Consider the following 25438-nt stretch of genomic DNA (forward strand, 5'->3'; position numbering starts at 1 on the left):
TGCAACCATAGTAAAACAAAGATTTATATTTTTGATATTTATTTTATATATTTAAATGCCATTTAACAAAGAAAAATCAACCAAAAAAATGAGTTTGCGTGTCACCTCTGACACGCGTGTCATAGGTTCGCCATCACTGCACTAGGCCCTGTCAGAGTACCAGCATCTGGGAGGTGCTTCCTTCTCAAAGGTCTAAACGCCAGGTCTGCAGGGTCCACTTTCCCCTACCTCCTGAGCTCCTCATGCTAGTAACCGAAACCCAGCCTTAGGTGGGGGAGTCATGTCCTGCAGCCGTCGTCTTTGGGTTTGGTGCTCCCTGACCTGCCTAACCAGTTCCTTGTAGCACTGCATACCCTCTGCTGAAACACCTAGTGTTTTGAACTGGACCCCAGTCAATGCACCCAGCAGAATCTACATTTGTGTGGTAGAGACTGAGCAGGGAGTGGGGTTCTCATCCTGAGCCTGGGGCTCAGAGTTAGTCTAATCTGCAGTGAAAAACAGACACCCCACACTTTCTATGGGTGATCACTGACTGAAAGCCTTGTGAACTGAACTAGCTCCAGGGAGAGCCTCTAACTATGGCAGCCTGGGAGCCCAAAAGCCAAGTTGAAGAGAAATGTAAAGTAAGTAAATTGTAATGAACAGGGTCCCCTCAGTTGAACTCAGGGCCCATGTTGCTCCAAGTACTGCCTTCTTAGGCAAAATATTCTGTGGAAAAAGAAATCAGACTCCAACTTTAAAGTCATCATTGTTTATTAAGATCTTTACACAGGAATAAGTAATGGGTCAACATACAGTAGAGGTTCAACTCCCTGGTGTCTTGAATCTCTTTTTAGTGTTTTACATGCCTTTGTGCAAACCAAATGTGTGGAAGTAGTATAGGAATTAGAGGAAGCCATGAAGTATTTCTGAGAACTGGTTTCCTCTGGAGCCAAGATCTCTTGTGACACAGAGAGCTGTGGACACATCTGGCAGGGGAGAGGTGAGTGGAGTCTTCTTCAGTAGACAGAAGTTAATTGCAATGTATTTATGCCACACAGGGGGTACTTAAGAGGGCATGAAGCACTAAATGAAAGTGGACTGGTGGATATGGTGAGTAGCCAGGAGGCAAAAACGATCACTCCTCTTCTCTTTGACTCAGGGTCTATGCCAGGTGTTCTATGTACATTACTAAACTCTTATAGCAACTCTGCTGACATGATTTCCATTTACAAATTAAGAAAGTGAGGTGATGAAAGTTAAGTAGCTCACCTAAATTCATACAGGTAGAGACTAAGAAGGGAATTTCTTCCTACACTACATGTCCTTGTTTTGATGATCCAAAACTTGCACAAATTACTGGTCCAACAGTTCAATTCCTTGTGGATTACGTACTTGTGAGCTAAGGAATCTAAAGGCTATTTGAAGCCATTCTTAGCTCACAGGCCCCACAAAAAAATAGGTGGCATACAGATTTGGTCCTTAGAATGTAGTTTGCAGACCCCTGTTCTAGGGCTTTGAGACCCTGGTGTGTTAATAGGCTTCCTTACCTTGGTAGGTATTGAACTTTACTTTTCTCATTAGCACTATAAGCCTGATGACAACTCTCTCTGCTTTTCAGAGGTTTTTAGCCTTTTAGCTTCTGCCCTCAAATTGCAAAGCACTGAGATTATCTTGATGGGAAAACTGGTCTTGTGTTTGATGACCCTCAAGCTTCATGAAATGACCAAAATTTTGACAGTTTCTTTGTCCACCACCAGCAGCCCTGGTTCTCATCCTGCATTCAGAGTAGGCGCACACTACCAGTAAAAAAGTGATTACAAACCAGTTCACCTCTTAAGTCTCCACTTTGTAGAATCTTAGCCTCTGTATTAGTTATTGTTTCAGTAGCTGATAGTTTTGACAATTTTACATTTATTTTTTAAAATATATTTTTATTGATTTCAGAGAGGAAGGTAGAGGGAGAGAGAGAAACATCAGTGATGAGAATCATCTATCAGCTGCCTCCTGCACACTCTGACAGGGGACCGAGCCCGCAACCCAGGCACGTGCCCTTCACCAGAATCTAACCTGAGACTCTTCAGTCCACAGGCTGACACTCTATCCACTGAGCCAAACGGGCCAGGGCCAATTTTACATTTTTATGTGGCTTTGCTCAGTGTTCTTAGCCATGCTACCTAGAAACATAAGCTTTGCTATTCAAGTATTTTTAAAATAGTACATTAAAGCTAAATAAATTCAAATTCATTCACTTGTGCTATTTCCAAAAATTAACAATGCTATTCTTTTTTTTAAATCCTCACCCAAGGATATGTTTTCATTGATTTGAGAGGAAGGGGAAGAGAGGTGAAACATCAATATGAGAAACATCAATCGGTTGCCTCCCGTACACGCCTTGACCAGGGATTGAACCCAACACCTTTCAGTGTATGAGATGACGCTCCAACCAACTGAGCCACATTGGTCATAGCACACAATGCTATTTTTTCATGCTGAAAAAAACTTTCCTGAATTATGATTCTTAAAATTTAAAGGCAAAAAAGGACCATTTAGAATAGTACAGGCTGAAATGTATAAGCTTCCTTTATCTTGCAGTTATTTTAAGAACATTATTTTTTTTTTTTTACTAGATGATATATTCAGTATGACTGAAAACTCAAAAAGTATAAAAACATATAGTGAAAAGGCATTTTTCCACTCCTATCATACGGCTACCCAGTTTTTCTCCCTGCTGGAAGAACTGTTTCTCCTCCTAGGAATATTTTATACAAATACATATGTTTCTATTTTTTGGACAACAGTTTGCACACTACATATGCTATTCTACATCTTGTATTTTTTTATTTAACTCTGTATCTGATAATTCTTTTCATATCTGTAAAGCGATGTTTTTTTAATGGCTATATAGTCCTCCACTATACCATCTTTTACTCAGGGTCCATTGATGCAACATTACAGCGGTTTCTAAGTTTTGTATATGTCATTCTACACACGTGTGAAGACAGCTTTCAGAAACCCCTAGAGGCAGAATTGCCAAGTTTACCTCCAAAGGGATTTAAAATTTTTCCATTCATACCAATCAACATGTAAGAGTGCCTATGTCCCTACAACAAGCATGTCAAACTCATGGCCCATGGGCCACAGGCAGCCCACGAGTATTTTTGCGGCCCAGCCAATATAACAGTATGTAAGAAATGTTTTAATAAAAAATTCGTAACTTAATTTTTACAATATCCTGTTATAATTATTAATAACGAACTACAATGGTCACTAATGACTGATTACTATAATCATGTTGCATTCATTTCCCTTACACACCTTACGTGCAGGCGCACCATTTCTCTCCACTAATACTAGCAGTGAATACTTCAGCAGCCGATTGCCACATCATTAGTCTTGGACTGACTTGCTTGGTGTGGGCAACAGAAAGTATTTCGCTTTTGGAGAACAAAAGAAATAGGTTTATTTGCGTTACGCTTATTAATTTGTGCAGTTATTCAGTGTCTGGTAAGTTAATATTCAAGAAAAACTATTAAATTTTATTAAAATGTTCTATTATTTTATGTTAACTATTACTCATTTATTTCAGCCGAAATAAACCTACATTTCTATGAAAATAGAAGCTTTTGTTTATTTTGTGGCCCAAATAAACTTAAACCTTGTTTATTTGGCCCGTATTAGCCTTTTGAGTTTGACATGCTTGTCCTACACTCTTGCTAAGATTTTTAAAAACCTTACACAAAATCAAAACAAAACAAAGCAAAACAGCATCTTTATCTCTACTAATCTGAAGAGTAGAAAAATGTATGAGCAAAGTGTAAATGATATCATGCACCTTTTCACATATTTAAGAAACATTTCCTTTCCTGGGAACTATGTACCTGGGGATCAAACTTCTCTAACCTTCCTTTTGGGTTAGTAGTCTTTTTCTTAATGTATTGACAGACACTTTATATAAAGGAAATTAGTTCTTTGTATTGAAGTGCATCTATTTCTTCCCCAGTCTGCCATGCCTTCCAATTTTCCTTAATGGTAGTTTTTGTAAAATATACATAATAATCCATTTTTATTTTTAATATTTAATTTTTCTGATTCTCAACTTCTGCAGTTTTAGTACTCCCTGAGAAATTAAAGGCTCTCATATCCTTTCTACAAAAGAGGGAAAAGTAGCAGTACATTCTAATGACTGAAACAAAACATTTGTTAGTTTCTAACAAAAAGGCATATACATAGGACTATCATTAAGACTAATAGAGGAATTTAAATTTATCTTAAAACTAACTTTAGTCAGGAAGACTTCTTCACAGACAAGTGGTTAAATATATAAATCCTATGTACATCACAGTATTACCTCCCCCCACCCCCCCCTTTTTGGTCATGGAAGATTTAATTATATAACTTTTCATTTTTGAAGATACAAAGTCTTCCCTAAAATGTAAAGTGAAATCACTCTTAGAAAAATATCAGGGCCAGGTGGAGGGGGGGAAAAGCAGGGGAAATGGAAGACATCTATAATACTGTCAACAACAACAACAACAAAAAGACAAAAAGCCACGGGTGTGGCTCAGGGGCTGAATGTTAACCTACAAACCAGGTCACGGTTCGATTCCCAGTCAAGGAACATGCTTGGGTTTCAGACTCAGTCCCCAGTAGGAGGTGTGGAGGTGTGCAGGAAGCAACCAATCAATGATTCTCTCTCATCGTTGATGTTTCTATTTCTCTCATTCTCCCTTCCTCTCTGAAATCAATAAAAATCTATCTTTTAAAAAAGACAGAAAAATATGTTTGATAAATTTTTGACAAATTTTGTTAGTTTCTGACTACATTTCAGCACAATCATTACACAGAAGGCAATCACTTTTTTTTTTTTTTTAGAAAGGGCAAAGTAAATTTTAAATCAGCATCATAATTCTACCCCTAATTATCTACCCAAAAATATTGAAGTAGATGGCATCAAGATGAACAGAATTTCAGTTACAACATCTGGAGGAAAAAATTTTCAAAAATGTATAAAAATATTAACAAATTAAAGCTAGACTTTTGCTCTAGGACATTTTATTATATTTTTACCTTAAAAGGATGAATAACTAAACATCATCAGAAATGCTATTAAACCGTGTTCATTTGCTCAAAGTTGTTCATATTAATGAAACATAGATTAACACTCTCTAAGTTAACTTTCACAAAATGGAATCACTGCCTCTGATTTAACTTTGAGAGGGCCAATCCAAGTACCACACTATTTCTGTCCATAAACACAAATAAAAATCACTACCACTGCAAATAAGGAAATAAACACATGGTTATTAATGTCTCAGGTTCTACAACGTAGTATATTAGGATTTAACTCTCCTACAGTAAATTCCCATTTTTTTCCTCTAGAGTAGCAGATTAATAGACATGTGAATTTCCAAAATTTCAGGTAATGTAGTAACTAATTATTTTAACACCAGTTACTATCGTGTGACAGGCTGTAAAACCCAAATGTTTTCTGTCATTTAGCAAAGAATAAGGAAGAATGCTCTGCTACTCCATGCTGGACCCAGTTTCTGATCACCCACTCAGGTTGAGTGCATCCAAACTATCAGTTCACTCAATTCAGCCTCACCCCCAACTAACTCCCGTTGCATCAAGAGATGAGTTTCCGCCCTGACTGTTGTTCTCGGTGGTTAGAGTCGGCATGGGCCCCGCAGGGTCTTGGATTCGATTCCTGATTGAGGGCACGTTTGATAATCCTAATTTTCCAGAAAACTCTGACTTTTCTGTTTTCACACAATTTTAATCCATTTTAAATAAAAGAAAATGCTATAATGCTTAAAATAATTATAAAGATTAGATTACTTTAGTGTTATGGAAGATTTCAATTGATCTACAAATACATGGAAAAACAGCAATAAACTTAGATTTTAAACCCAATTACTTAACTATTTGGCATAGTATAGTCTTGCTTTGATCACTAGTCAGAACAAAAAGGTGAGCAAAGGCCATTCATAAAACATGCATTTTTGAGGAAAGAGAATGGCACCTGAAGGTTTCTTGGGAGCTGGCCCAGGCATGTTTATATCTATTACCTGTAAGGATTGTCAAACTTAGCATATCACAGTTATTCATAAAGAATTGAAACCCTTGGTTATCACTGACTTTGGCAGAAGTACATTTGTATATTCCTCCCTTGTAATCACACAGTCATTCAATTAGAGGCAATGAGTGTGCCCACAAGAGAATAAAGTTTTATAAACATTCTATGATAAAAAAGAGAGCATCACAATCCAGCTTTACCAGTTTCTAAAATACTTCTTCCTTTACCCACCCATTACTCTGTGTATCTCTGAAACATCTGAAAAATACTTTTCTGTGACTTACTAGGCTGTAGGGAACAAACACTTTTAGATACATTACAATGATCTCTAGCAGAATTTGGCATCTTTCTTCCATTAACATTAACTGAATGTCTCAACTGGATCTTAAAAGAAGGTTGGCAATTTTCAGTTTTGGAGCCTCTTTGAGGTTTTGGATGCTCTATATCAGCTTGTCCTTTTACGTTCCTATTTTTGGATTTCTTCCTCTGTCCATTTAGCAATTTGTCTGGAGGTGAGGGCGTAGAACGTAAATGATATTCATCTGGGGATCCTTTCTGTCGGTTTGGCTTCATTTGTTCTTGGTCCACCTCTTTTTGAATCTGTAGTGCTAATAACCTGTCCTGTTCTTCTTGCTTACGTCTCTCAAAAAGTAGATGTTCCAAATCTAACAGTTTTTTAGTAAAGCTGGTTTCTGTTTCCTCTAGGTCTGAGGAAGATTCGGAGGACATTTTCCTTCTTTTTGCAGAAAAGCATGGATCCCTGACTGCTTCAAAAGAAGACTCCTGATTTTTTCTTTTGCAAATACCTTCTTCACTGATCAGTAGGCAAGACTCTTCATTTTCTGTCTCAACTGTGTTATTTCCAATTATCTGGGTCACGTATGATTGAGCACACCCACTCTCTGTTTCGCCACAAGGCTTAACTGCAGCTTCTCTAGAGTAGGGGACTCTGGCTTCAGGTCTTTCAGGGTTTATGGCACATAATTCTTTATCATGATTTTTTGGTCTCATTTTGACTTCTTCAAGGCACCATTCTGTATCACTGGCACATAACTGAGGCATAGGTGACTCTATTGAAGACTTTGCACCTTGCTCTTGAATTTCAAGGCATATTTGCGGAGAAAGTGTTGGCATATCTTCCTCCACTTCTGTGTCTTGCCACATAGGGCTCTTTACATTGCTACTATCAGTTTCCTAGAGAAAACAGAAAAAAACTCAGTCAACCAGAGTTATACATCAAGTCTTACATATGTCTTACACTGATACCATAGTTGAATTGTCAATATTAGGTAGTTCTTACTATCACTACTAATAAGGTATATTGATTTTAATAGCATTTTTATTGTGTGCCAGTTGAGATTAAGGCATTCCCTCATTTTTACTCCCATGAAAACCTACAGATTAAAATCCACAAACTAGCCCTAGCTGGTTTGGCTCAGTGGAGGGAGTGTCAGCCCGTGAACTGAAGGGTCCCGGGTTCAATTCTAGTCAAGGGTACATACCTGGTTGCAGGCTCAATCCCTGGCCCTAGTTGGGGCGCATGTGGGAGGCAACCAATCGATGGGTCTCTCTCAGATCGGAGTTTCTCTCTCTGTTTCTACCCCTTCCTTCCATGCTCTCTAAAAATCAATGGAAAAATATCCTCAGGTGAGGATTAACACCCCTTCCCCCCAAACTAGATTCTCTATATAGCCAATAGCTGGTACCATGACCTGACCTCTTTTTTTATCTTATAAACTTCCAGTAGCCCAGGGATTTTAAAGTCCTTTTTGTACCACCAACTCTCCTCCCTTAGGCATTTTTGTGAAGCTTATAGACCTCTTCTAAGAACAGTATTTTAAAATATATGTATATAGGATCACAAATAAAACAATTTATATTGCAACACATTTATTAAAATGTTAAAAGTTATGATGCAACATGTATCTATAAATAAGATTCAGTGGCAAGTCTAATAACTTATAATACTGACGTAGGGATGAGTATAAATGATACTTCAAGAGATTTACAACAAATATGATAAAAACTCATCCTTTCTATTGATGACAAAGTCACAGGTACCATTAAATGTATTATAGTTTGCTGTCTACATTCATAATTAAAGAAAACACTAAAATGAGAGGTCAGACAAAAGTAAACTTTTTCTTCCATCTAAGTTCATATGTACTCTCTGGTTTCTAACCATAGACCTTCGGTTGAGAACCCTTGCTTTGGCCAATATAATTCTTCTCACTTATAGGTCTTAGTTAAGTCAAGACCCAGGATTAGTTTTGACCATGGAAAAGCCTTAAGAAAGTCTTCAATGAGAATTTGTCTAAGAACAAAAATGATTCCTTGTTGGAGACATTCTGTTCTTTTAACTTCTTTATTCCTCACCCCAGGATATTTTTTCCATTGATTTTTAGAGAGAGTGGAAGGTAGAGAGGGTGAGGGGGTACACAAAAAGGGAGAGAGGGAGACAGAAAAGGAGGGAAAAAGAGGGAGGGGGAGAGCGAGAGAAAGAGAAACACTGATATGAGAGAGACACATGGATTGGTTGCCTCTTGCACACAGCCCTGGTTGGGGCTGGGATCGAATCTGCAAACCCAGGTAGGTGCCTTTGATGGAGAGTCGATTCTGGGACCCTTTGGTGTGCAGGCCAATACTCTTAACCGCAGAGTCACACTGGCCAGGGCTCTTTTACCTTCTTTGCTTTTGCATTTATCATTCCTGATAGCATTTCTTATAAACCAGTGTGGATTGGATTGAACAAATTCTAGGTTGCTTACCTAGTTTTGCTGTGAATATGAACAACAGGGTAGAAAAAATATCCCAGCCCTACAATGCCTCTTCCATCATTCCTCAATGCAGGTACCAACCAGACTATCTGGACTTAACTCCTCCATTACCTCTACTTTAAGGGACTTTGGGCAAGTCTCTTTTCTCTGTGTGCCTCAGTTTTCCCAGCTGTAAGACGGGCACAAGAATGATACCCACATTACAGAGTTGGAGGTTGTGATGAAGATTTAAAGAAAACACATACATTATCTGGCACAGTAAATGTTCATAAAAACCACCTACCTGAATTGAAAAAAATAAAGAAGAAAAGAAACCTGTGAGTAAAGGGTTAACAAACCTTTTATGTAGGAAAGAGACCTGGGTGTCAGCTCATTTTTCCTAGTTCTACTTACCTAGAAACCTGATAAAGGTGGAATGTCACCTGTGTTATTAGGCCACATAGCTTATAGTAAAATGACCCTTATTGCTGAACTGCATTTGAACTAAAACTATAAGTGATCTACAACACCAGGAAGTCAAAGCATGGAGCTTCTGTAAGTGACTTATAACTCCTTTGGGAGTGTTTCTGACGGGGACTCCTGGGAGTTACACCCATAGGTTGTTACAATAAATGACTTTCAAGGGACATGAGGCTTCTAAGCCAAAATGGTTACCACAGTCATCTGTGTGGTATCATTTCCAGGCCATCACTTAAGAGCTCTGCAATGAGGACTCTTACTGAATTATATGCCTGATGGTGCCCTACTAGCATGCTTTGTTTCCTATCCTGTAATCTTTAAAGTAAGTTGGTACCAAGGATAGCCTATTCAGTTTTGTGAGTTTGATTGCCTGGGATCCACAAACTGTGGCCCATGAGCCAGATTCAGCCTGCTGTTTTTGCAATAGTTTGGAACAAAGACAAGCTCATTTGCTTACATGACAGCAGCATAATTGAATTGTTGTGACTGAGACTATAAGGGCCAAAACTCTAAAATATTTACTATCTAGCCCTTTACAGAAAAATGTTTGCTTACTGACTCCTAGTCTAGGTAAGCGTAAAATGACTAAGAAATAGTGTCCCATGTATTATGGTGACTTAAGAAAAAAAAAGTTAGGAACCTACAAGTATTTGCAATCTATAGCATTAGTAAACATGCCAAACTAAGAACATCTTTAGCATCCACATACCTTAGACATGGACTTTTGTTTGCCTTCTTGTACAACTTCAGACTGTGATGCTGACCCAAATTGAGATTTAGGTGACAAATACCTTTAAAAAAAAGTTTACCAAAGTTTGAATGCTTTGAAAGAGAAGTGGTATGTACCCAACATAATCAAGCCACTAGCTATTTATGCTGAAGGTTGTCTGGTTGCCTGAATGATTTATCAGAAAGAGCGTAGTCTATCCCCTTGTCTCAGATATTTTAGCCTAACTCCAGAGCATAACTTAAAAAGTTGAGTATTGATATCTTAGGGAAAAAGAGTAGAAAAGCATGTAAAATCTAAAATTTCTTAACTCTCAAAAATATTTAAAAAGGTAGATAGCATCAAACAACCAAGACTGTATACTCTTACCAAAAGTACTGGAAATAACATTTTAAATCTGAAGAAAGGATATGTTCAGTTTTTGTTTTTTTGCTTTTAATGTCAGAAAAATCTATATATTTTTTTATCATGGAAAAGTCCATGATTAGCTTCTTTACCATGTTGGTATACATTTTTGTTACATACACATTGTACTTAGGAACAAACAGACATATCAACGTATCAGCAGATTATATCTCAAAATTTCTAAGCATCTTTAATAGGCTGTTTATTACTAAAAATATGAAGTTAATAATATAATGGAAAATGCTGTCAAAGAAATGGGAATAAATGGACATGTAATGAGCTGGTAGGTATATTTAAAAATGGTAAAAGTCCAAACACATATACAACTATGCTTAAACATGGCAGAAATCTCCCAAAATGTTGGATGTCTTTAAGTGGTGGTAACTTTGGGTGATTTTCAAAGAGCAGCTAGCTTTAATTTTTAATAATTAAAGAAAACAATGGGAAAAAAAGGTCTGATTGCAAATAATATGTACAACCAGAGTTCCATTGCATCCAAAGCACCGAGTAGTAATATAGAATAAAATAAAACCTAGACAAAAATCTCATATAAAGAACAAATAAATATCCCTTATAAATAAACTAGAGTGCCTAACCCACATATTTAGTTACATCAACCTAAATACTCTACACACTTATGAGAACAAGAATCACCTTTTCAGTTGATAAGAGAAAAACAGGAGTCCAGATTTAGTTGCATTTTAATTGTTTCTCAAAGCTGAAGAATCCCTTCTGCCAAAGTTGGACATTAGTCATCAAGTCTATTAGTTCCAAGTAAGAATTATTACAGCATAATAGTTGTTTTGAAATCCATAAGCAAAGAACAAAACAAGATGTGATCAGATACTTATCCAACTTGATCAGTGAAGATTTAGGAACTGTCCTGGATCTTCTTTATTTATAATAACCATAAAACTAAATGGAAATGTAGGAAATATAGGTCATCATCCCTTTTCCATGCCTATTTGCTTCCTCATATGTAACCAATTTTTTTGTTAATTGGTTTTTTGTTGTTAATCCTCACCTGGGGATAGTTTCCTTCCCACTGATTTTTAGAGAGTGGAAGGGAAGGGGAGGGTGGGGGAGAGAGAAAAACAACAATGTGAGACACACACTGATTGGTTGCCTCCCACATGCAACCCAGGTACATGCCCTTGACTGGAAACTGAACCTGCAACCCTTCAGTGCAAGGACCAACGCTCTACCCACAGAGCCACATGGGCAAAGGGCTATAACCACTTTTTAAAAAATGTTTATTTCTATATAGTACACACTATCTCTTATTTATTTATTTTTTTAAAAATATATTTTATTGCTTTCTTACAGAGAGGGAGAGGAATAGAGAGTTAGAAACATCGATGAGAGAGAAACATCGATCAGCTGCCGCCTGCACATTCCCTACTGGGTATATGCCTGCAACCAAGGTATATGCCCTTGACCAGAATCGAACCTGGGGCCCTTGAGTCCGCAGGCCGGTGCTCTGTCCATTGAGCCAAACCGGTTAGGGCACTCTCTCTCTCTCTCTCTCTCTTTTTTTTTTTGCACTATCTCTTTTTTAAAGAAATCCTAATTATCTGAGATTTTTCTTTTTTTTTAAAAAAAATCCTCACCCAAGGATATGTTTTTATTGCTTTTTTAGAGAAGAAGGGAGGGGGAGAGAGGGAGAGAGAGAGAAACACTGACATAAGAAACATCGATTGGTTGCATCCCATACTCGCCCTGACCAGGGATAGAACCCGAAAGCTAGGTATATGCCCTGACCCTGACCAGGAATCGAACCCCAATTGTTTGGTGTATGGGATGACGCTCCAACCAACTGAACCACCTGGTCAGGGCTGAGATTTTCTTTTTTCACTGTGTCATAAAGATCTTTCTAAGAGAGCCTACCTCATGAGAACAAATAGTTTAGGAGAGAACAGTTACAAAATTATGTAAGATTCACAATACGGGGATGGGCAAAAGTATGTTTACAGTTGTTCATATGGAAAAAGACATGGAGCCCGGGCAAGCGTGGCTTGGTGTTTGAGTGTCGACCTATGAACCAGGAGGTCACGGTTTGATTCCCAGTCAGGGAATATGTCCAGGTTGCGTGCAGGAGGCAGTTGATCAATGATTCTCATCATGGATGTTTCTATCCTCTCTCCCTCTCCCTTCCTCTCTGAAATCAATAAAAATATACTAAAAAATTTACATGATCACAAGAACCCTTATACTAACAATCATCGACTTTAAAATCCCTATGGGGGCCTTCTCTTTGTCTCCCACTTCAGAGATGATTATTCTGAGTTGTTTATCTCTCTCTTTAAAAAAATATATTTTTATTGATTTCAGAGAGGAAGGGAGAGGGAAATGGAGATAGAAACGTCAATGATAAGAGAAAATCATTGATCGGCTGCCTCCTGCAAGCCCCCTACTGGGGATTGAACCTGCAAATCGGGCATGTGCCCTTGACTGAAATTGAACCCAGGACCCTTCAGTCTGCAGGCTAATGCTCTGTCCACTGAGTCAAACTGGCTAGGGCATGAGTTATTTATCTCTTGCTTATAGTTTTACCACACACCTGTATCCCTAAACACCTATTGCTTTAGTACTGCATAATTTGAACCTTATGTATATAGAATCATACTCCATGTATTCTTCCACAACTTGTTTTTTTCACCCAACATTTTCCTGAATCATGCATGTTTTCCTTAGATAAAATTCATTTTCACTGTTGGGTAAAACTCTCTTCTACTGTTGGAATATGGGTGCTTCTGGCTCTTTACTGTTATGAATAGTACTGGTGGGCACATTCCTGGACTTGTCTTCTGGGGTTTCTTTAGTGTCTATCCTCCAGTTATAGAGTATCAACCTCTTAAACTCCCCCGAAGCATGTTAAGTGCTTCTTATCCTCTATAACACTTAATATTGCTAGAAAGTTTAATTTCTAGCTTCTTTCACTTAGCATGTTTCTGAAGTTAATCCAATTATAGACTATATCAGTATGTCATTCCCTTTTTAAAAATATATATATTTTTATTGATTTCAGAGAGGAAGGGAAAGGTAGAGAGAGATAGAAACATCAATGGTGAGAAAGAATCACTGATTGGCTGTCTCCTACATGCCCCACACGGGATTGAGCCCGCAATCCAGGCATGTGCCCTGACCAGGAATTGAACCATGACCTCCTGGTTCATAGGTCAATACTCAACCACTGAGCCACGTTGGCCAGGCTGCCATTCCTTTTTTACGGTTGAATAGTATTCCATTCTATGGATATACATTTTGTTTATCCATTCAGCCCTCAATGAACATTTGGGCTGTTTCCACTTTTTGGCTATTTGAAGTGCTGACACAAACATTTGTGTACAGTATTTGTTAAAGACCTGTTTCTAATTCTTTTGGGTAAGTATCTAGGAGTTGAATGTTGAGTCTCATGGTAAGTCTGTTAAACTTTCTAAGGAGTTGCCAAACTGTTTTCCAGTGGCTGTACCACTTTATATTCTCACCACCAATGCATAAGATTCCAATTTTTCTACATTTTTGTCAACATTTGTTATTTCCTCCTTTTTTTGGATTGTAGATATCCTGATGGGTGTGAAATGGTATCTCATTATAGTTTTTGCATTTCCCTAGCGACTAATGATATTGAGCATCTTTTTATGTGCTTACTGGCTATTTGTGCATTTTTAAAGAAATATCTATTCAAGCCCACTTATTGTCTTATTGTTGAGTTATATTAAGAATTCTTTATATATTCTAGAGACTAGACCTTATCTGTTTTTAACTTTTTATTATTATTCTTTTTTTAATGTACTTCTTATTGATTTGAGAGAGGAAGGGAAAGGGAGAGAGAGATAGAAACATCAATGATGAGAGAGAATCATGGATCTGCTGCCTCCTGCATGCCCCCTACTGGGGATGGAGCCTGCAACACAGGCATGTGCCCTTGGCCGGAATTGAACCTGGGACCTTTCAGTCTGTAGGCCAACACTCTATCCACTGATCTAAACGGGCTAGGGCTTTATTTGAACTTTTAATCCACAAGCTTCTCAATTCCTACTTTTAAATTCACAAGTTTATTAAAATTTATCAGTTTATTAGGTCCATTTTTTCTAATAATTTTTTATTTTTGTGTATTTCAAAATATATATTTAGATGCATGAAGATTCATAAGTTATAAGCTTTAAGCAGAATATTGTATAATTATGCAATCCCTCTGCTTTTCTCCTTTAATGGTTTTTCTTTTGATTCCTACTTTGCATAATATCAGTATTAAAAATATTGATACTGCCATATTTATTTATTTTTAAAATATATTTCTATTGATTTCAGAGAGGATGGTAGAGGGTGAGAGAAACATTAATGATGAGGGAGAATCATTAACTGGCTGCCTCCTACACGCGTCCCATTGGGGATTGATCTGAAACCTGCGCATGTGCCCTGACCAAGAATGGAACTTTTACCTCCTTGGTTCATAGGTCAACGCTCAACCACTGAGCCATACTGGCCGAGCTATTTTTTCCTTTAAAAGCAGGCACTCCATTTAACTCTGCCTCCACCCTAAATCTAATTGTCCACACCCCAAATCCAAAATTTCTAAGAATTCTGCAAGGATTCTGCAACATATTGTGTCACCTGAACCAATCTAGACTTTTTGAAGTCTAGATTATGTTTCTTAAACTTTTCCAACTATGAATTATGATGGGAAAGCTTATATCTCATAGTCATCAATTCTACCTGGTGCTGGAGGGGTGTTGTGAGGAAGCTAAATCATTGCTCCACTGTTGACTACGTTACTCATACCTTTTTATAGTAGAGAAGAAATATAATGCATAAACTGGGAAAAAGTGGGTGAATGATCTACATGCCAAATTATAAACTCCTTCAATGAGGATGACCTAAACCAAGGGGAAAACAAAATCCAACTGGTTAGTCTTTTAAACTTTTTTTGGTTAATCCTCTCCCAAGGATATTTTTTCCATTGATTTTCAGAAAGTGAAAGGGAGGGAGGGGATGGACAGAGAGAGAGAGAGAGCGAGAGCGAGAGAGAGCGAGAGAGAGAGAGAGAGAGAGAGAGAGAGAGAGAGAGAGAGAGAGAGAAACACCAACATGAGAGACGCACCAATGGGCTGCCTCCTGCAAGGCTGGGCTTGGGCCTTCAACCCTTGACTGGGAATTGAACCCGGACCCTTCTGTCCAAGGGCCAATGTGCTTAACCACTAAGCCAAATCGGCCAGGGCCCAACAGTTAGTTGTGAGAAAATGGGAACATCATGGAAACCCTGAGCAATCAAGATTAAAAAAGAATTCATATCTCTCTTCATGCTAGCCAGGAATCTAAGCTATGTGAGTAGCTCTCTATTTTCATTTTATATCTATCTCAGACCATCTGGAGGGTTTTCATACAGAGTACATAGACCAAATTTTGACAATTAGTGAACTATATGAACAAAAAACACTGGCATACAGTAGGTGGTCAATAACTGATAAACAGCCATGTTCACTTACTTCTGAATATCTCCAGTATTTGTTTGTTTATTTTTACTTTTCTTTTGCAACTTGCTTGTGACTGGATCAGATTTTCTGGAATTCATGGGAGAAGCCAAGACTCTTTTCTCACAGAAGTTGTTCTTTAACAACAGAAAAAGCATAAAAGACATTAAAATAAATTTATAATAAAATAAGCTATTAACTAACTCAGAATTCACAATAGAATTTTTCAGGAATTATGCTTACATTTAAATTCTACACACCCTTTGAATAACATTATGTAAAAATTAGTATAAACAAGATTAAGTCCAAAAACAAAGCAAAAAAGATTAAGTTCATCCAAGTTGGTCTAAATTAATTGTATTTTTACTCTACATGAAAGAGCACAAAAGGAATAATGATACTAGTCTTATTAGCTGATAATTTGTTAATATTTCTAATGAGTAGTTTACCTTTATCTATATGAGTAAATTCAAAGAGGTATAGATATACCTGGAATAAAAGTTAGTTTTATGTAAAAGTAATTTAACTTGGGGACTTAAACAGGCATACCAATAAATACCATGAATTTTTACTTGCTGTAGTCTCGTAAGTCTCTTACCACATTATTGGAAAGATGAATATAACTGGCGGTGACAGACATTTGGCCTTGTACCACCCAACAACTTTCACAAGCAAGCCAAAAATTATTCTAAAATATCAATAAATCTACTCTATAATCCCATGTGAAAACAAGGATTAGAATAACAGACTCTTAAAAGACAGCTAAAGATTCTCCTCTTTGAATTATTGGGAGGGCAAAAGTATGTTTACAGTTGTGAGCATGCAAAACAGCTATGCGACGAGGGCTGTATCATTTATTAACTATTGTATTATTTATTTGTATTATGTAAACCTACTTTGCCCACCTCTGTGTTCTCTTTCTTATTCTATTTGTTATTCTATTGGTCAATGTCTTTACTTCTTATTGTATGCCTTTATAAAGCTATTTTACTTAAATTTTAAAAAGGAAGTATATTAAAAAGGGCATACAATCTAAAACTCTAAAACTTGAATATATTATTATTAATGGTAGGCCTCTAAAAAAAAAAAAAAGAAAATCCAAATTCTGGATATAGTTCATTTTAGTAAGTGTACTTTAACATATTTGTTGTTTGAAAGCAGAGGAATTATTTTTATAGGCTCTCAAACCTGAATATACCTCAGACTTCCCTAGATGCCTCTGGGAATGGTATGCCCTAAGTCCCATCCCCAGAGAGTCTGATTCAGTAGATAGAGAACAGTTTATATTTTCTAAAAATCCCAGGGTAATTCTGCCAGGTTCTTTCAAATCAATGGGTCCCACTGTATTTTTTAGTCTTAAAGTATGCGTTTTTAACCCTTTCTTTCATTCATTTCCCCTATGCAGTAATTTAACTACAGCAAGATAATAAAATTCAGCTTTAATATATTAAGAATTTAATGTGTTTCACTTTCTAAAAATGATCTATATCAATACAATGGAATAGTATACCATTCTTTAAAAGAATTAGACTATATGGAGTAATACAAACACACACACACACACACACACAAAATCTCTAAGATATATCAAGTGAAAAAAGGCAAGAAAAAAGTAGTATAATTGATAAATCCTTTTTAGGCAAATAAGAAAAATAGTTATAAGAAATGGTTAATAGTGCTAAACTTTGGGGAAAGGAACTGATGTAATGGAACAGAATGGGAATGAAGAGGTGGAGGGGGGGAAAGGAAGCTCTCATTTTTCACTGAATAGCTTTCCTGCATAATTTGAATTTACTAATAATATAAACATTTTTTAAAGTACACTTGAATTAGAGCAAATGTAACATTTGAAAACTGAAAGAAGTTTTCAGTAGAACAAATGTCAGAAATAGCTTATAGTTATGGTGAACATTTCTTTGAAAATTACATAGTCAAAGCAATAAGAATGTTAATACTTCAAAATTCTCTCCTAAAACTTACAATATTAATGCTTAGCTTTCTTGCCAGTTCTTCATCACTTTTTAGCTGTTCTTCATTCTCTCTTCTCCTTTTTTCTGCCTGTCTCTTTTCTTCTTCCTCCTCCTCTGCCAATAATTTCTGTATGTACTCTTCACTGGCTTTGTTTTCTTCTTCCTCACTGGCCCGTCGCTCTGCCTCCACCTTAAAAATAATTAATAGAGAACAGTCCTTTTCTGAACTTCTTAATATACTTACAATATCTATAATAATAAAAGCATAATATGCTAATTAAACCAGACATCCTTCCAGACGAAGCCAGGGCTGCACGGGAAGCCTGGGTCCTGGGTGCCAGAGGGAAGCCAATGCCTGCAGCCAGGGGAAGGAGGCCTACTCTTGCATGAATTTCGTGCATCGGGCCTCTAGTTTCTTAATAAGAACAGTAAACATTTTTTAAATGAACATAGACAGGAATTAAGATACCTCAAATGAAGTACAAATCTGGAGAGGCAAATTCCTACAGGACAATTCAAGAAGTCTCCATGAAACCTTCCCAGATCAGCCCAACAAAACCTTAATCAACCCTCATCCCTCCTCACCTCAGTCCTTAATCCCAGCTTCTACTACACCAGCGGTTCTCAACCTGTGGGTCAAGACCCCTTTGGCAGTCGAACGACCCTTTCACAGGGGTCGCCTAAGACCATCCTGCATATCAGATATTTACGTTACGATTCATAACAGTAGCAACATTACAGTTATGAAGTAGTAACAAAAATAATTTTATGGTTGGGTCACATTTTAAGGGCCAGAAGGTTGAGAACCACTGTACTACACTGTCACACATTTGTGGGTTATGTTTCCAGGTAATACTTTCTCTCTCAATTAACAGAATGCCATGTGCAGATTAACTTAGGCCTAGGTTCCTGAACCAAAACCTAGCAAAAGGAATGTAATGTTAAAAACTGACTAAGACTGATAGGATCTATCCCTGAAATTTGGAAGAATCCCTAAACACAGTGGGCAGGAGTGGAATGGTTGCTGGTTATTATGATTTACAAAAGAAGAAACATAGAAAAACAAGTAACTTTCTTAAAACAGTATAAGTGGCAAATAGAGACTCAAACTCTGATTCTAGGATCTAAGGCCATGCTTATGGTCATTTAAACTATACTTCTCCTGGGGGGGGAAACACACAAAAGAACAAACAAGAACCACTTAGAATTTCAAAGGGTTTGACTCAAGAATATGTCTTTGATCCAATCCCATGAGAAAACTGAGGTTCAGAATGGTGTGGCCATCTTGCTATTAGCCTGAGATAAAGCTAGCTGACAGAAGTTAGCAAAGATCTGGATCTAGAGCTCTGGATAAACCCACCCCTGAAGCCCCTACCTCTGGATTTCCAAATAATTACAATTTTCTGATTGTTTAAGGTAGCTGAAGTTGGGTTTTCTTTTATTTGCAGTCAAAAAAGAGCCTGTTCTCACTACCTTATTATAAGGACTAAATCATTCCTTTAAAACCTTTACGTAAGCCCTGGCCAGGTGGCTTGGTTGGCTGGAGCATCGACCTGTACACCAAAATATTCGATTCCTGGTCAGGGCACATACCTAGGTTGTGGGTTCAATCCCTGGTCAGGATGCATATAGGAAAGAGAAAACCAATTGATGTTTCTCTCTCACATCAATGTGGGTTTTCTCTTTCTCTCTCTTAAAATCAATAAATCATATCCTCAGGTGAGGATGATACAAATAAAAACCCTTACTTAAGAACCAGCCGTGGGCAAACTACAGCCCGCGGGCCGAATCTGGCCCGTTTGAAATGAATAAAACTAAAAAAAAAAAAAAAAAAAAAAAAAAAAAAAAAAAGATCGTACCCTTTTATGTAATGATGTTTACTTTGAATTTATATTAGTTCACACAAACACTCCATCCATGCTTTTGTTCCGGCCCTCCGGTCCAGTTTAAGAACCCATTGTGGCCCTCGAGTCAAAAAGTTTGCCCACCCCTGGCTTAGACAATATGCTGACAATTAAGTTAACTATCATAATTATAGTAGCCACTAGCACTAGCTACATTATTGAGCACTTGAAATGTCTCTCTCCTGACTTCTCCCTCCCTCTCTCTTCTCTCCTCTTTTCTCTCTCCTTTTCCCCTGATTGGATCTACCAAATACAAATACCTTGGATCTTGAATTTCCCAGCCTCCAGAACTATAAGAAATATTTGTTGTTCAAGTCTATGGTATTTTTGTCTTAGCATCCTTAATGGACTAAAACATCCATCATCTACCACGATATTTCTATCCTTTAAGCTCAAAGCTTCAGGAAAATGAAAATGCTTAGGAATAACTATCACATAAGAGCACCAATAAATTAAAGCTAGTTTGTAATTATTGTGAACACATAAAAAATGGAGCCTTTATAAAGTACATTAAAATTTACATTTCAATATGTACTATTTATATAAGCACATAAAACTACATATAAAATGTGAAAATGAAAACACAACAGAGAATTTTCCAAAAAACAGAATAACTATTTAATTCTTACCTTGCTTATCTCCTCTTCATATTCTCTTCTCAATTCTCCAGGTTTACTTAACAGGTGAACTGGCTGATAGTCATCAACTGTTCCAGATTAAGAAAGAAAATAATATAAGAGGCAACACAAAATTTTTTTTGGCTAGCTTTGTCTTCCATTAAAACTGCATTAATAGCCGAAACCGGTTTGGCTCAGTGGATAGAGCATCGGCCTGCGGACTGAAGGGTCCCGGGTTCGATTCCGGTCAAGGGCATGTACCTGGGTTGCAGGCACATCCCCAGTAGGAGGTGTGCAGGAGGCAGCTGATCGATGTTTCTCTCCCATCGATGTTTCTAACTCTCTATCTCTCTCTCCCTTCCTCTCTGTAAAAAATCAATAAAATATATTTTAAAAAAATATATTAAAACTGCATTAATAGCCCTAGCTGGTTTGGCTCGGTGGATAGAGCGTCAGGCTTGTGGACTGAAGGGTCCCAGGGTCGATTCCAGCTAAGGGCACATGCCTGGGTTTCGGGCTTTATCCCCAGTGGGGGATGTGCAGGAGGCAGCCAATCAATGATTCTCTCTCATCATTGATGTTTCTCTTTCCCTCTCCCTTCCTTTCTGAAATCAATAGATATATTTAAAAAAACACACAACTGTATTAATATAAAAATGCAGAATTAAAATAAAATGTACAATTACTAATAGCTACAGCAATATCTACTTTATGGAGTTCCACCTTAAAACAAAAACCAAAAAAATAAATAAATAAAAAAGAAGGGAAAAACCAGAGGTTCAAAATGCCACATGAATATGTACACTTAAATCTTTCTCTAGACTCCATTAAAGGAATACAAAGAAAGTAATCCTACACAGCAAAGAGATTAGGAGACGGTGCCATAACCGGTTTGGCTCAGTGGATAGAGCATCAGCCTGCAGATTGAAGGAGACGGTCTCAGTAAACAACAAAAAAGTAAAAATTTGTGGAAAATTATTCTTCCATCCCTTTGTTCCAGGATACCCCATGGATACAAAAAACGAAGCATGTTTACATCCCTCTATAAAATACTATAGAGCAATGCACACTATTGGCCCTCCAGATCAGCTGACTCCCAAACTCGGACTGAAACAGCACAAGTATTATTTAAAAAAAAAAAAAAAAAAAAAGCTGCAAATAAGTGGACCCATGCACTTATGCAAGGGTCAACTTGAATAAGGGTTGTTCAAAGGTCAACTGTACATTTTGCTGGGATTAGAAAATACAACCACTTTGGAAAATGATCTCACAGGTTCTTACACAACCAAACATACATCTACTCTATCACTGAGCATTCCACTAAGTACTACACAAGAAAAAAATGAAAACATAAGACCACAAAAAAACTTGTACAAGAATCTTCATAGCAACTTTATGAAAATACCTGAGCTGCCATCAACTGGAGAACAGCCAACCAAGTATACTACAAACAGAATGATATTTAAAAATAAAAAATTAATAAACTAGCAATACCCATAACATAAGGATGAATCCTGAACTTTGCACTTAGTAAAAGAACCTTGCACAAAAGAATACACACAGCATGACTGCTGTTAGGAGTTGAATATAGAAGTCCTAACACCCTGCACCGAAGAATGTGACCTTAATTGGAAACAGAGTTGTTGTAGATGTAATTAGGTTGACTTCATACTGGAGTAGAGTGGGCCCTTAATCCAATATCACTGGTGTCCTCATAAGAAAGCAGAGACAGGAAGAAGATGACTATGTAAAGACAGACACACACTGGGATAGGCCATGTGACTTGGAGGCAGAGATTGGAATTATGCAACTGCAAGCCAAGGAACACCATGGACTAAGAAAAACGTGTGGAACAGACATATGAAAAGATGCTCAATGTCAGTAATCGTCAGAGAAATGCAAATTAAAATAACAATGAGGTATCACCTCATATCTGTCAGAATGGCTTTCATCAATAAATCCACAAATACGAGTGTTGGTGAGGATGTGAAGAAAAGGGAGCCCTCATGCAGTGGTAGTGGGAATGCAGGTTGTTGCAGCCACTATGGAAAACAGTATAGAGGCTCCTCAAAAAAATTAAAAAATGGAAGGGCCTTGCCCTGGCCAGTGTCGCTCAGTTGAGCATCATCCTGTGCACTAAAAGGCTGCCAGTCAGGGCACATGCCCGGGGTTGCAAACTTGATCCCTGGTAGGGAGTGTGTGTAGGAGGCTGCCGATGGATGTTTTGCTCTTGAATTCACGTTTCTCTCTAAAATTTAAAAAAAGGAATGGCCTTATGCCCCAGTGATTCCACTTCTAGTTTATCTCTGAAGAAACATAAAACACTAATTCAAAATATATGCATCCCTATGTTCACTGCAATGTTATTTCCAATAGTTAGGTGGATAAAAAAGCGTGGTACAGCCTGGCTGGTGTGGCTCAGTAGCTGAGCACTGACTTATGCACCAGGAGGTCACGGTTCGATTTCCCCATCAGGGAACACACCTGGATGTGGACTCCATCCCCAGTAGAGGGGCATGCAGGAGGCAGGTGATTAATATTTCTCTCTCATTGATGTTTCTACCTCTCGAATACTCTCTCTTCCTCTCTCTCTAAAATCAATAAAACATTTTTTTTTAAATCAAAGAATTCTCAAAAAAGGTGAAGGAATTGAGAAGTTGATTGATAATATTGGTAATTACAAAATAGTAATGAGGATGTAAAATACAGCATAGAAAATACAGTCAATAATAGTGTAATAACTATATATAGTGCCAGGTGGGTACTGGAAATATTAGGGAAACCCTGTAAAATATATGATTGTCTAAACACTATGCTGTACACCTGAAACTAATACAAAATAATATTGAATATAAACTGTAATAGGAAAAAAAATTAAAGAGAACATGTCACCCTAACTGATTTGGCTCAGTGGATAGAATGTCAACCCACAGACTGAATGGTCGAAGGGTCCAGGGTTTGATTCCTGTCAAGGGTATGTACCTTGATTGCAAGCTCAATCCCCAGTAGGAGGCGTGCCAAAGGCAGCCTATGAATGACTCTCTCATAACTGATGCTTCTATCTATCCCTAGCCCTTCCTCTCTGAAATCAATTTAAAAATATTTTTAAAATATGATTAAAATAGCACATTTTGTTATATATATTTACAATAAAAATAATTCCTACACAAAAAAAGGCAAGCACACCAGAGCACAGACACCACATTTAAGACAAAAAACATTTGCATAGCTTATTGATCCACATAAGTGATCAAGATCCTACAGTCAAAGTGTTCTGTTTGGGTCATTCTCAATAGCTGCTGAGTCCACACTGTGGAGGACCTTGCATAGAAACGGCTTAACCAGAGGGAACTGGTCGAAGAAAGCTAGTTTAGGATCATTGCACGATTAAGATGGAGAAGTATAAGCAAGTAAGTTAGAAAAAGTAATTGAAAGTAAAAGAAATAGTAACACAGGAATCCAATAGTTTCCTTATTTCTGCTGTTGCTATACTACCACTATTGCTCATCTTAATATTTATACAACTTTTCATAAGAATGAAGACTCAAATTCTTGTTTTCTTTTTTTTTCCTTTTCATTTTTAACCCAACAAACACTAACTGAACAGCAGCCTGAGTATTATAACAATGAACGAAATCTTGTCTCTGACTTTACCCCCACTAAATAATTTAGCTCTTTTTTTAACCCTTTAAAAGTGGATTAGCAATGATTCTTTTTTTTTTTTTTAAATATATTTTACTGATTTTTTACAGAGAAGAAGGGAGAGGGATAGAGAGAAACATCGATGAGAGAGAAACATCGACCAGCTGCCTCCCGCACGCCCCCTACTGGGGATGTGCCCGCAACCAACGCACATGCCCCTGACCGGAATCAACCAGGACCCCTCAGTCTGCAGGCCGATGCTCTATCCACTGGGCCAAACCGGTCAGGGCAGCAATGATTCTTTTCTATTATTATTCATTTTTAAAAGGATTTTGTTTTAGCCAACAAACAGGCTGGGTTTTACTCACCGGTGTCTTCTAATTCTTGCCCAGAGGCTCTAAGCTTGCATTCCTTTGGGTAGTGTTTCTGAATTACCTCCCACAGTTCCTTATTGATGAGAGAATTTCTTCGAGTGTGATACCGGGTCCACGAAGAGACCCGGCGCCGACAGAAGGGACAGCATAGGTTCGCCTTCTCCACAGTCGACTGGAAGCATGCATTACAGAGCGTGTGGTTACAGGGCAGTGTCACCGGCTCCATGAAGATTTCCATGCAGATCCCGCACTGGCATTCCGACAAGGAAGGGATGGCATCTTGAGGTACAGCCATTTTAATATGCTAAAAAGACATAGTCAACATCAACGCCCGAAAGACAAAGAAGAGTATTTCCGGCCCAACCAAGGGGAAATCAAACGAACAATTTTGTGTTTGAATATTATGCCCAGCAGCGTATCAGGATTCACAGGCTGTTAGCATCAAACACGTCTTGAAGCCAAAGGCGCTCTGCGGGCCAGGTAAGCAACACTACCCTGAAGGCTGTGTTTGTCCCTGTTTAAGACAAACGTCTGGTAAGAAAATAAATGAACGAGTCCGTCCAGAGGTTTTAATGTAACTGCTTCCGCAGCGCAGCCGGGGGGCTCCCGCCCTCGGGCGAGGGGGCAGGCGTGTGACAGGTCCCCTCCTCCCGCTTACCAGGTGAGGATGCTCCCGCCGCCGCCCAGGCAGCAGCCTCGAGGCCACCGTCCCGGAAAGGACTCTGCTTCCGCGGGGACTTCTGGCTCCGCTGGAGGACTTCCGTTTCACCATCGCTGCGGGGTCAGCGCACGAACCCCCGCGTCCCAGCTTTCCGGCATCTGGGGCGCTCGGAGGCCGCGTCTCCCCTCGCTAGAGGCAGCTAAATAGCTACATCCCATCGGTGGTGCCGCAGCAACCCGACAAGGGCTAGTGACGTCACAACTGCCCGCCGAAAAGGGCCCCGCCCTCCCAGGAGCCGCCCAATGGCAGAGGCCAGGAACGCTGTGCAAGGCGGGACTTCCGGGGCTGGAGCGCGCCCATCTCGCCCCAC

General features: G+C 38.2%; 1 protein-coding gene across 1 annotated transcript; it reads right to left on the reverse strand.

The window, feature by feature from the left end:
* Window positions 1-4837: 4837 nt before the first annotated feature.
* Window positions 4838-25324, reverse strand: RNF168 (ring finger protein 168). The gene is made up of 7 exons (XM_036349700.1): window positions 25066-25324; window positions 24402-24711; window positions 20404-20480; window positions 17881-18060; window positions 15916-16037; window positions 10004-10085; window positions 4838-7252 (listed from the first exon to the last, which is right to left on the reverse strand). Exons 1-7 carry the CDS (start codon window positions 25177-25179, stop codon window positions 6293-6295), a joined length of 1845 nt encoding a protein of 614 aa, XP_036205593.1. The 5' UTR covers window positions 25180-25324; the 3' UTR covers window positions 4838-6292.
* Window positions 25325-25438: the final 114 nt, after the last annotated feature.

Source organism: Myotis myotis, unplaced genomic scaffold (genome assembly GCF_014108235.1).
Source record: "Myotis myotis isolate mMyoMyo1 unplaced genomic scaffold, mMyoMyo1.p scaffold_m19_p_2, whole genome shotgun sequence".
Taxonomy (NCBI): Eukaryota; Metazoa; Chordata; class Mammalia; order Chiroptera; family Vespertilionidae; genus Myotis; species Myotis myotis.

What these genes read in the sequence shown, in the direction of transcription:
- RNF168 (XM_036349700.1), bottom strand. Translation starts at nt 25,179, where the DNA reads ATGGTGAAACGGAAGTCCTCCAGCGGAGCCAGAAGTCCCCGCGGAAGC. An exon ending in GGCGGGAGCATCCTCACCTG is followed by an intron (nt 24,712 to 25,065) that starts GTAAGCGGGAGG and finishes ATGTCTTTTTAG; the next exon opens with CATATTAAAATGGCTGTACC. An exon ending in AATACTGGAGATATTCAGAA is followed by an intron (nt 10,086 to 15,915) that starts GTAAGTGAACAT and finishes TTTTTTTTAAAG; the next exon opens with GTATTTGTCACCTAAATCTC.